The sequence below is a fragment of the Aquarana catesbeiana genome, linkage group LG11, assembly GCF_042186555.1.
Source record: "Aquarana catesbeiana isolate 2022-GZ linkage group LG11, ASM4218655v1, whole genome shotgun sequence".
In the NCBI taxonomy this organism is placed as follows: Eukaryota; Metazoa; Chordata; class Amphibia; order Anura; family Ranidae; genus Aquarana; species Aquarana catesbeiana.
The window spans coordinates 51,573,951-51,586,787 of NC_133334.1; the positions used below are offsets into that span (position 1 = coordinate 51,573,951).

The 12,837-nt window shown below is 43.8% G+C and overlaps 1 protein-coding gene across 8 annotated transcripts in view; it reads right to left on the reverse strand.

The window, feature by feature from the left end:
- PACSIN3 (protein kinase C and casein kinase substrate in neurons 3) overlaps positions 1 to 12,837 on the reverse strand; it is a 170,627-nt gene that overhangs the window by 17,207 nt on the left and 140,583 nt on the right. For all 8 annotated transcript variants that reach the window (XM_073604350.1, XM_073604348.1, XM_073604349.1 and 5 more), the window contains 3 exons: positions 7,792 to 7,947; positions 6,468 to 6,643; positions 5,780 to 5,900 (listed from right to left, as the gene is read on the reverse strand). In XM_073604350.1, coding sequence (XP_073460451.1) covers positions 5,780 to 5,900; positions 6,468 to 6,643; positions 7,792 to 7,947 — 453 coding nt within the window. The remainder of the gene's footprint in view (positions 1 to 5,779; positions 5,901 to 6,467; positions 6,644 to 7,791; positions 7,948 to 12,837) is intronic.

Sequence of the window (12,837 nt, forward strand, 5' to 3'; positions counted from 1 at the left end):
CCTGAATGAGTGTAGGCAGCTGTACTCAGGTATGTACCAATATTTTCTCAGTCCTCCAAAACTACTCTAGAGCTCAATCCAAGGTTCTCCCAATGGTGCTCCAATGCATAATGCTTCCTCAGATGCAGACCTGTACAGATTAGGAACTATTCAGTCAATTGCACAAAAAAAAACAAAAAACAAAACAAAACAAAAAAAAACAAAAAAAACACACAGAAGGGCGCAAACTCCTCGTGCATTACCACCAAATAGAAATCCCCAAAGACAAATGGATACTCACAAAAGTAGTAAGGCTCCATTCACATTAGCGTGTCTCCAAAGTCACATGATTTCCAGTGCGACTTTAGAGCAGGACTTTGATCTGACTTTACATTCTCTGTACCAAAGTCACATCAAAAGTTGCACCAAAGTAGTTCAGGCACCTGACTGGTGTACAGTCATGTTAGAACAGGAAGGGGCCATCCCCAAACTGTTCCCACAAAGTTGGGAGCATGAAATTGTCCAACATGTCTTGGTATATTGAGGCCTTAAGAGTTCCCTTCACTGGAACTAAGGAGCCAAGCCCAACCCCTGAAGAACAACCCCACACCATAATCCCCTCCACCAAATGATTTGGACCAGTGCACAAAGCAAGGTCCATAAAGACATGGATGAGCGAGTTTGGGGTGAAGAAACTTAACTGGCCTGTACAGAGTCCTGACCTCAACCTGACAGAACACCTTTGGGATGAATTAGAGAGGAGACTGCGAGCCAGGCCTTCTCATCCAACATCAGTCCCTGACCTCACAAACGCGCTTCTGCAAGTATGGTCAAACATTCCCATAGACACACTCCTAAGCCTTGTGGTCAGTTTTCCCAGAAGAGCTGAAGCCGTTATAGTGCAAAAGGGTGAGCCAACGCAATATTGAAACCTACGGACTAATGGTATACAAAAAAAGCCCGAGCGCATCGCCGTTGACATTGTGACTTGCATGTGACGTCATCGCGCAATACGAAAGTGAGGCTTGACACTGGGTGTGGAGCGCGGCGGCGCCGCCGCTCTCCCACCCACTATGTTATTGTAACCTGCGCGTGACGTCATCGCGCATCACGCGAACGAGGCTTGGCATTGAGTGTGGAGCGCGGCGGCGCCGCTGCGCTCCCACTCACTATGTATTAGGTATCGACAGTGAGGCTTGGTTTCCGGATTGAGCAACCGGACCAATGCCAAACTGTATAAGTTAGTTTTCATTACAGATCGGGGCTCAAAATACATTATGGGTTCCTATGTACACAGTCCCTTTTAGTTTTCAAGGAACTACTAACATATTTGCTTTTTATGCCCCTATGAACCGGAAATGATGGCTATCCGAAGTACTTCCGGTTTCAGACACTTCCAGTGGGGGTCACCATTTATTTATATAAAGAGCGGTGGGATGAGGGGGTCCACACCCCAGATGATGACTGTTTAGTTGAAACATGTCGGGTGGACCTCTCATGACTACCGCTACACGATTTACATGCTGTTTTCTTCTTCTAAAAATGTGAGTCTGTTTTTATTTATTTTTTAATAAATCCAAGTTTGAAAACGTTATCACGCTATGTGAGTGTTTTTTCCTCACATGCCACACATATTATTCGCCTGGCTTATGGTGTATCCATTGAAGAGGAAGCCGTGCTGATTCCCTTCCCCCCCTTTTCTGTGTGACGATGACATCTGACCAGTTATAACATTCAGACCTGTCGGTCATCAAGCCTTTTTGACCTGTTTTGGCATATGCTATTTCAGGCCACTATCTCTGGTAAGCCTCTATGATTCCTGGTGACGGTCCTGGCACTGATTTCAATCTTTTGTGCACGTTTGGTCTCCCTGTGGTCCATTCACCTACCAGGTTGCTTGGTCAAAAAAACCCCTCTGCATGCTCAGGAGACACCTGTTCATCATCGTTTATGCACCATCATCACAGATTTTTTGCTTATATATATTTTATTTATTTTTTTTTCTCACTCATTATGACATGGACTTTATATTTAATACTGTTTTGTGATGTTTTTTCACTTATCATTGGATTTAGTGAATGTATTTAAGTTTTGTTTACTAATCACATTCTCTTCACGTAAGCACCTTTTGGTTCACACTGAAATGTTTGCTTTGTAATCACTCAATATTTTAAGAGTGTTCATTATTTAGATTCATTTTATTTATTTCTTATTTACGGAGTTTATAGCGCCACACTTTTTGAATTTTTAAACCTACGGACTAAGACTGGGATGCCATTAAAGTTCCTGTGCATGTAAATGCAGGAGTCTCAATACTTTTGACACATCTGTGCCTTAGAGGGACACACTGTTTATTATTACTATTTTTTATTATCATTTACTTACGCTCTGCATAGGCCTCTGTAGACTACTGTGGGTTGCTTAGCGTCTACTCTCTTACCTACCTACAATGTACAAATACCTGGAAAATGCAAATAATAGCACTGGGCTCAGTGCATTACCACAAGGCAGTGAGGTGAATGGGCCCGTATACCCTTATAATTCACAAGTGATCCCTTTTGCTAGAGTAAGCATGCCTTTAGGGCTCATTTACATTTGCTTCAACATGCTTTTGTGATGTGTTTTTGATGCTTTGATGATGCTTCAAGGATCTCTCTTTAAAGATTTAGCTTGGCAAATGCCGTGTGTGTGTGGGCTGATATTCTATTTGTTTTAAAGGGGCCCAGCAGAACCCAAGCTCAGTAGTACCCCCCACTCAGCAGATCCCCAAGCTCATTGGTACACACATTTTGGCAGATCCCCTGCTCAGTAGTAACCCCCAGCTCTGCTGATCCTCTGGTTTGCTGATCCTCCTCTCTCTCTCTCTCTGGTCCCCACTCATTTCTCACTCTGTTGCTCTCACTGCGCACCACATCTGACATTGCTCATTTCTCCTGCTTTGGTCCCCCAGCTCTGCTGATCAATGCTCTCCCTCTGGTCCCCGCTCATGTTCCGATATAGCGTTCCCATGTTGCACACCACCTGTGCCATCTGCTAGTTGCTCTGCTCCGGTCCCCGCTCACCTTCCTGCTGCTTTTTGCTGCACACCGGATGCGACGTCTGCACCAGACACTCCCAGAATATATTCACATGAACCAGAAGTGACTGCTGATGTTGTTTTTTTTTTTGTTCGCTTGTTGGTTTCTCAGTGCATGCTGGGATATCTCATACCTGCAATACCTCCAAAACAAAAGTAAAACTAAAAGCCGACTAAAAGCTGCAGGTCTGCCTGCTAGTGAGCTTTGGCACAGACTTCTATGGAGGCTTTGAAGCACCAAGAAATGGGGTATCATTTATGAAGTGAAGCAAAGTGCAACGTGTAAACAAGACTGCAAGCTTACCATTTTATTTAGTGGTAGGTGCTTTGATTTGCATTCAGAGCGCTTTAAAAAACGTGTCCAATGCCACATTTTGAACCAAGTGTAATAAGCCCTTAATGTGCTTCTGATGGAATTGCAGACTCTGTGCTACGCTGCCTTGCTCAGAACTATACTAGCTCGCTGCAAGGAAAACGTCCTAGTGATTGTTATAGGACAGGTCAGGGTGTGTGCATTATAAAATATGTTCCTCAACATACAAAGAACTCTGTAAAAATGAGAAAAAATATCATTTCTTTAGTATACAAAATGCAGCAATATCAATACTTGTGGATAAATGCAATTGATTCTCTTTACCTGAAAATGTCCAACTGCTCAACCCACTTAGGCGATGCCAGGACTTAGAGTGGCAAGAGAGTTCAGCGCGAGTTTAACACAGGAAACAATGGAGGATGTTTATCTCTATATTACTGTAACCGCTATATATTTTTTTTTTTTTTTTTAGGAGTCCAAGATAATTTCTAGTATCCGGCTAGAAGGAAATTACTTTGTCAAGGTTTCTATTTACTCTACATGATAAATTGTGATTCATTTCCTTACTTATTTAGGAATATTATATTTCACAGTACTTTATACAGCGAAAAGTCAGTCTTTCGTATCAGTATCTACCGCATAACGCCCTAATACACATTAATGTCCCTACCACACTCCTACAAGACACATGTGCTTGGCAAGACCAGATCTACCATTAAGCACAGTATGCCATTGCCTATAGGTGGCACAGTCAAAGGGGCAGCCTGGAAAATAGGATCATTCGTCTGGATTTTGCCGATAGGATCGGATCTGATCTGATAACAGCGGATGTCTGTGGACAATTGACCGCTGACATCCTCCGCTCCATAGGGGTGAATAGAGGGTCCGATCAGGTCCTCCTGAAAAAACTGACAAGCAGACCTGATCGGACAGCCCGTGTAAAATGGCCCTTATAAAGAGAACTCTGCAAAAAAGTTTACAGTTTGGGCCTGCCAAAAAGCATACGGTTATTAACTGCCAACAGTACACAGATATGCAGCCTCACAGAAGCGGACCTTTATCCAAGAGGCCGCATATGCGTACTTCTCGTTGTGCTGGGAGCGCACCTCACAGCACGCTCCCAGCACAGAGACTGGTTTCTCACGAACGATCGGAGCCCAGCACTCCTGGTTCTCGGTCATCCGATTGTTGTGATATCCTCTGATTGGCCATTGCGGTGATCAGTCACTGTAAAGCCCGCCCTTGTCCTTTCTTTCTTTTCTGAATGGAGGGAAAGATACATTGCATCTTTCTCTCCTTGCAGGGGAGAAAGATGTAAACAAACAAAAGTGTGTAAAAAAAAAAAAAAAAAAATGTAATTAAAAGAAAAGTATGGGAATCCATTTTTTTTCCCAATCTCAGTCCGATGCTGCATCTGTCCCCTAGCGCCTCCAACACTGAGAACCAAGCGATCTAACACCGCCGCAGTACCCATTCTCTGACAGCTCCCTGAGTAGAGAGCTGCTGACTGTCAGTAGCTCTCTACTCTGACACACACATTTCCCCCCCCCCCCCCCCCCCCGGAACACGCTCACAGGAGCATTGGGCTGTGGAAGGGGAGGGAGCGGCCGATTCAGGCTCTCAGAAGCTCGCTGAGAGGCTGAGCTGGGTGCCGGTCCAGGAATATGAGCGAATCCTGACTTCATTGTCGCGATCCTTACTGAGTCTGGACCGGCTCTGTGACGTCAGCCAACTTCAGCACGCTGTCTGCTGAAAACGGATCACAGGAGTGCAAATGATCTACAGGAGAAGTATAGCCAAACGAACTTTGGCTGTGCGTCTCCTTTTAAAAAAATAAACGAAAAAGTTAGCTAGATCAAGGTTTCATATAGGTCAGTGCCAGGGTTAGTGTTCGGGTCAAAGGTCAGGGTCAAAGGTCTATAGCAATATATTTTGAGATGGATGTTTTTTTTTTTAGTATCAAGGTCAGTGTATTTTAGGTGAGAAAAGCAAATACACAATATTTAGTTTCTGGGTTGTACTAAGGGTACAAACAACATACAGGAAAATGTATTTTGGGGTGTTCATTGGTGGTAAACTACTGTATGGTAATCGCAAGAAAAATGCAACTAAATAAAAAAATATATATATTATTATCAAAGGAAAATTGGCCCAAAACAATGAAATTCAGGAGATATCCATGACCATTTACCACCAAAAGAAAGCCCAATTTGTCCTAAAAAAACAAGGTATAATCCATCTGGATACACAAAGACCCAAAGTAGTTGCAAGGATATGTACAGTTTAACACATGTCAAAGTTGCTAAATTGTGTTCAGGCATTAACATTTGTTTAAAACAACTTCACTAAGGGGTTAAATAATGGAATCCATGAAAAGTATGACTTGTCTTTCCACAGACTGTGGTACATACCTCAAACTGAGGCCAGTTCATACCCATGCCTGGTCCATGGGTGTTTTTCCACCATTTTAGATCTTGCTGGTCATCAGAGGCTTGGATATTTTGGTACAAGTCTTTGTACAAAGCATGGAAGCTGCAGGAGGGGAAATACACAAAACAAACATGATGGATGTGAGCTAGGTGGAGAACAGGGTTAGATGTAGATAATGGGATCATAGAATGGATAAACCTGGTGATCCAAATCCTGGTATCTTAGGAAGCACCCGGCTGCATAGGAAGTGGGGACACTCTATTATAACTAAGGCAGGCCATACACGGTGCAAACTGTATTTTGTTTCCTGCAACCACAATTCCCCTGTCAACACAGACAGTGCTGACAGGGGAATCCGCAATTGTTTTCTCCAGGGGCAGCTATCCCCAGTGAGAGAAGACCATGATTATTGCTAGCAGCTATAGCAGCCGTTAACGATAATTGCAAGAGAATCCGGCAGGCTGGTTTTACCAGGGTTGATAGTAAATTCAGTCTGCCCATTAAAGGTTTGAATCTAGGCCGGTTCCTGCTGAACCGGCTGAGATTCGGACCATATATGGCCGGCCTAAGCTTTGTCCTTCTGCACGTGTTCATTATCATTGGGAAACCATGCTCCTTCATGGCTCAATAAGGAAGACCCTTAACATACAGACATGCCATTTTTTTTACCTCTCTTTGCTGGAGAGATCGAGATGCTTGTGAAAGTCCAACAACATCTCCTTAAAGAAACGGAGACGCTTCTGCTCAGCCTCCTGGCAGCTCTCAAACTGTTGTTCCATGTCCTCCATATAGCGAGGGTTGTATTTGTTCAACTCATCCAGAGCCTTCTCATAGGCAGTTTTATCCTGAAATAAAATATATATGATTGAGGCAGACTGATCATAGAAGAGGGAGAGTCATGTTTGCATTCATTGCCACTACTCTGATGCCTACGCATTTCATTCCAGACCTCCTCCCCTAAAAATGATAGTTGCCCCATTTCCATGTTGATCCATTGGTTCCAGTATTACTTGTATCAGTAACACAGGACTAGTATTCAAATCAGGAATTGGGAGTTCAATTTAGGCTAGAAACAACCTAGTATTGAGTAGGTACAGAAGGAGGTCAGCAATTGCAGTCATTATGTTTTTCTTGGTACTCGAGGCAGACTAAAAAAAAAAAAAAAAAAAAAAAAAAAAGACAGATTAATGCAGCACTGTAATTATTATTACACCCTGTACAACCACTTTTAGCTACAGGTAAGCCTATAATAAGGCTTACCTGTAGGTGCTGGAAACATCTTCTAAACCTCCACGGTTTAGGGGATATTTACAATAACGCCGTGCGCTGATGACTACGGCGCATGCGCACTTTAGAAAGGGCAGATCATGCCGTTTCTAAAGAGGGTCATGCCGTGACTGGCGGCTCCCACACGCATGTGCCGTCACAAGACCCTGGCCAGTCACAGAGCCGGAGTTCGCGGACCCAGAAGGAAGAGGGGTGAAGATGGACGCTCACTGCTAGAGGGGACAGCAGTGACATCGCAGGCTTCGTTTTCAGGTGACACATAATGGGCTACTATGCGGTGCATAGTAGCCCATTATGCTTTACCTTTGCAGGGAAATAAAGAGGAAGTAAAACCCATCAGGGTTTACTTCCTCTTTAAATGTATACAGCTCAGAATGCGTGTGTGTGTGTGTGTGTGTGTGGGCTATGATCCAGTTAAGGAGCATGCTAATATTAGGAGAGAGCAGAGTGATGGATAGAGCAGCTCATCATTTCTCCTTTCAGTCACAGGTTAGGGAAGTGACAAAACCTGTAAATCTTCAACTGCCGCAGAGAAAAATCAGGTCTCCTCTGCCAGACAGGAAGTGCGGCGTTTTAGAGCTGTTCAGACAGAACTATAAATCTTTCGCCTTTTTGTATTTAACTCTTTGCGTACAACAAAAAACCCCGAACAAAACTATTTCCCTAAATCCCATTGTGTTCTTCGCTGTCAAGCCCAGCCTCTAACCTTTTCTACTTCCTGGGTGCATCTCTCCACCCGCTCCTGAAGTTTACAGATCTGTTCCTGTGACACCGACGCATCTGCTTTTGCGTGATCCTCTCGAACTTGTGCTGCGCGCTCATCCTTCCGAGCTGCATGGTACTTCTTTTTAGAGGTCTCCACCTGGAGAGAGAAAGAGCAATGAAGCAACCCAAACATAATGAGCACCCAACTCTATGACAGTAATTAAAAAAGAAGTTAAACCCTTACAGACCACTTTTTGCTACAGGTAAGTCTATAATAAGACTTACCTGTAGCTACCCCGGATATCTCCTAAACCTGCACAGTTTAGGAGATATCCCCTGTATTTGACGTCATCGGCACATGCACACTGACACAAACTGAAGCAATGGCACGTATATGCCATTGCTTTAGTGAGTGTGCCGTTACCGCGCACATGCGGGAGTGACGTCATTGCGGCTCTGATTGGCCGGAGCCGCGATACCCGGAAGTAACCCCCGGGAGTGATGTCGCCGGCCGGTGCTGTGTACGGGCACCACATCCAGGGCTTCGATCTCAGGTGAGTATTACATAATGAGCTAGTATGCTATGCATACTAGCTCATTATGCCTTTGTCTTGCAGGTGTTAGTTTTTTGTTTGTTTTTTTCAAAGTGGGTTTACAACCACTTTAACACTGCCACTTACCCTAAGGCTGCATTTACACCTCAGCATTTTTCAGCTCGCAAAACACCCGAAAACAACGCCTGAAAAATGCCCAACAAGCCAAATCCCATTAATTTTAATGGCACCTGATCACATCTGAGCGTTTTGTCACAGGAAGCAAAAATGCCTGAAAAACGCCCCAAGCTCAAAAAAACAGCTTCTTTGGGGCAGATTACAGGCGTTTTTCTGCATTTTACATTGGTGACCTGAACAAAAATGCAGCAAAATGGCGGTAAAATCTCACGACTTTGAAACGCTCAGGTGTGAATGCAGCCTAAATGTTTGATCACACATTTTTACAAGCTATATATTTTATTACATGTAAAGATTAGCCACAACGAAAGAAAGAAACAGATACCGCCATCCATGCCCTACAGCACAATGGGCTATTATATTCTGATAGCGGGCACCCATGGCTGTCAGAACTCCCAAACAGTGACTGTGGCTAATTGACCTGCAGTCACCGTTTGGTCAAAAATGTTTCGCTTTTCACCTTCGATCCTCAGATCGACATTTGTTGAACCACATGGTGCCTTCAGCGCCACCCAAGGATTTGCCCGATTCAGCAGAAACAGACAACGTTCAATCCTTTCCTTCTTTAGGCATGGTTTTCTCAGACCAAATGCTCAGTTTTGGAAAAGTTATCAGCCACAGAGAGATTGCATTGTTTTTATGAAGTCAGCTGATATAGATTTGCATTGTGAGAATCAGCAGTAAAACGCATTCATTACAATGCACTGGAAATCAGTAAGTGAAGCCTGAGTATTTGAAGGAAAAGAATATAGAAAACAAAAAGACTTTGTAGGGTGTCACATGTAACCCCCAAAAGACAGTGAACATTCAACAGTGTTAAAGTAGAACTATAGGCAAAACTTTTTTTTTCATTCTTGATAGAGTAAGGGAGGGCTACAACCCCTGTTAATTTTTTTTTTTGCCATTTGTGTCCCATTGTGGAGATTTTATTTCACTTCCTGTCCCATAGCCAAACAGGAAGTGAGAGGAAATCCCTGCAAATTAAGGGAATTTCTTGGGGTCCCCCCAGGTCACCAGAACTAGTGTCCCCATTGGAAGATTGCCCCTCTATTACTTTTCAGGGGACAACCCAAAATTTGGGATTTTCTTTTACTTTCACTTTCAAATGATAATGGTAAACAGGACAAATAGAAAGGGGGAATCTCCTTAACGGGGGCACAGACTGCAATAAAAAAAACGACTGGTGTTCTAATCCCTCTCCACTCTATCCAAAACTAATAAAAAAGTTTTGCCTTTAGTTATACTTTAATTTTGTCATCTAAAAATGAACACTATTTTAGGCGACTAAAATAAGACTAAAAACACGACAAACTAAGATGGCATTTTAGTCAAAAGACTAAAACGAAATTAACAAAAAGGCAAAAGGTTTTTCTTAACTCCTTCAGTTCTGCGCTATAGCCGAATGACGGCTACAGCGCGGATCTACTTTGCCGGGAGGCCGTCAATAGACGTCCTTCCCTTTTGCATGCTCCCCTTGCCCCCGCTGCAGGGACTGTGCTGTGATCACCGAGTCAATGAGACTCGGGTGGTCACAGATTGGAGTAAGGGGTCGATCCCGGCCCCTTACCACGTGATCAGCTGTCAGCCAATGACAGCTGATCACGTGATGTAAACAGAAGATCGGTAATCGTTTTTTTTTTTCTCCTTACGCTGACAGCGTGAGGAGAAAATAAAGCCAATCACCGGCTTCTGTGCAAGGGACATCAGTCCTGAAGAGGAAGAGGCGAACCCGCCTCATCTGTGCCAACCAGTACTGCCTGCCAGTGCCCACAGTGCCATGAATCAGTGCATAACAGTGCCAGCAATCAGTGTCCACGAGTGCCACCTATCAATACCCACCAGTGGTGCCAATCAATGCCACCTAGCAGTGCTGCCCATCAGTCACCTACCAGTGCCCATCACTGCCACCCAGTGCCCATCACTGCCACCCATCAGTGCCAGCTATTAGTGCCCTTCACTGCCACCTATCAATGCCTATCAGTGCCCACCAGAGCCGCCGATTAGTGCCCATCAGTGCCGCCTTATTAGTGCCCATCAGTGCCGCCTCATCTGCGTACATCAATGAAGGAGAAAAATTACCTGTGTGCAAAATTTATTAACAAAATATAAAAAATGGTTTTGTATTTTTTTTTTTAAAAGTTCGGTCTTTTTTAATTTTAACAAAAAATTAAAACACCGGAGGTGATCAAATACCAACAAAAGAAAGCTCTATTTGTGGGGGGGGGGGGAGAATGATAAAAATTTCATTTGGGTACAATGTTGTATGAACGCGCAATTGTCGTTCAAAGAGTGAGAGCGCTAAAAGCGGAAAATTGGTCTGGGCAGGAGGGGGGTTTAGGTGCCCAGTAAGCAAGTGGTTAATATTTAACATTTGGAAAATATTCAGGTAATATGTGCAATGGCATTACAGCCAGTAGAGTTTACAGTGCTGCAGCCTTGAGACAGATCCTCTCTGGAGGGCAGGGAGGTGTATGTGAGACATATGCTGGCCACCAGTTTGATCACTCCAAAGGTTTGGAGAAGGCCTGGCTCGCAGTCTCTGCTCTAACACATTGGGGCTTGAAGGGCTGATAAATCGCTCTTAGAGGACAATACGGGACACCGATCTATCAGAAGGGGTTACTCAAAATATATTTGTATCCAAGAGAGTCTTCCCCTGCAAACCCCCCCCCCCCCCCCGAAAATCTGGTCAGCATAAGGCGTACACGTACTTAGGTCAGTTAAAAGCTGATCTGCCGGTCCATCCGTGTGCCTCCATAACCCCCATGCATATGCAGGAACGGCATATGAACCCTGAGTATTTGGTGGGAAAATATGACTGCCCCCATGTACAAACAATGACTAAACAAAGAAAAGGTATTAAAAAAAAAAAAAAAATGAATAACTCACACAAACAACATTGTTTTATTTAAGTCGGAAGTAAACTTTTTTTGCACTTGTACCTACCAGGTAAGTCTATAAAAAGGCTGACCTTTACATTCTGTGAATATCCCCTAAACCTGAACTGTTTAGGAGATATTAACACTGCAGGAAGCCAGGTGATGTCAATGGCGCATGCCCTCTGAAGGGACGGCATACCCGTGCTGCAATCCATGACTCCCACACGCATGCACGGAAGTGACTTCATCCCGCCGCGCCCAATCAGACAGATGGAGCATGTGAATCCAGAAGGAAGACCAGGTGAAGATAAAAGCCTTCTCAGCTGTGACAAATGCGCCACTGGAGGGCTTTGTTCTAAGGTAAGTATTTCATATTGCGCTAGTATGCAACGCATACTAGCACATTAAGCCTTTACCTTGCAGGGTTTATACCCCTTCCCACCGAGCGTACGCAGATGTGCGTACTCGGCTTTCCGGGGTTATACCGGGATGATGCCCGCAGCTGCAGGCATCATCCCGGTATCGTTGTTTACAGCGGGCGATCGGCTATCCAAGTATAACAACCAATCCGGCTAAAAGCCGCTCGGCTATTATACCGGAGGAGCGTGAAGGGACGCTAACGCAGTGGGCGGCTTTGTTCCAGCTTTCTAATTGTAAGCGCGGAAGCGATGTCATGACGTCACTTCCCGTTTACTCGGCTGCCAATGGCGCCCGTTTTAAAAATATACACAGTATTCAGAATCGCCGTTTTCGGCGATCTGAATACTTTGAAGTGCAAAGGAGACTTCTTTTAGACCCCCGATTCCTCCATAAAGAGTACCTGTCACCACCTATTACTGTCACAAGGGATGTTTACATTCCTTGTGACAGCAATAAAAGTCATCAAAAAAAAGTTTTTTTTTAAAAACACAATTTATAAAAATAAAAATAAATAAGAAAAAAATACATTTTTAAAAGGACCCCCGTGAGCTTGCGCAGCAAAGAAAATGCATACGGAAGTCGCGCCCGCATATGTCAACGGTGTTCAAATCACACATGTGAGGTATTGCCGCGATTGTCAGAGCGAGAGCAATAATATTAGCACTAGACCTCCTCTAACTCTAACCTGGTAACCATAAAAAAATTTAAAGCGTTGCCTATGGAAATTCTTAGGTACCGTAGTTTGTCGCCATTCCACGAGTGCGTGCAATTATAAAGCATGACATGTTTGGTATCTATTTACTCGGCGTAACATCATCTTTCACATTATACAAAAAAATTGGGCTAACTTTACTGTTTGGATTTTTTAAAATTCATGAAAATGTCCTTTTTCCCAAAAATTTGCATTTAAAGCACCGCTGCACAAATACTGTGTGATATAAAACATTGCATCAATCTCCATTTTATTCTCCCTAGATTCTCTGCTAAAAATATATACATAATGTTTGGGGGCTCTAA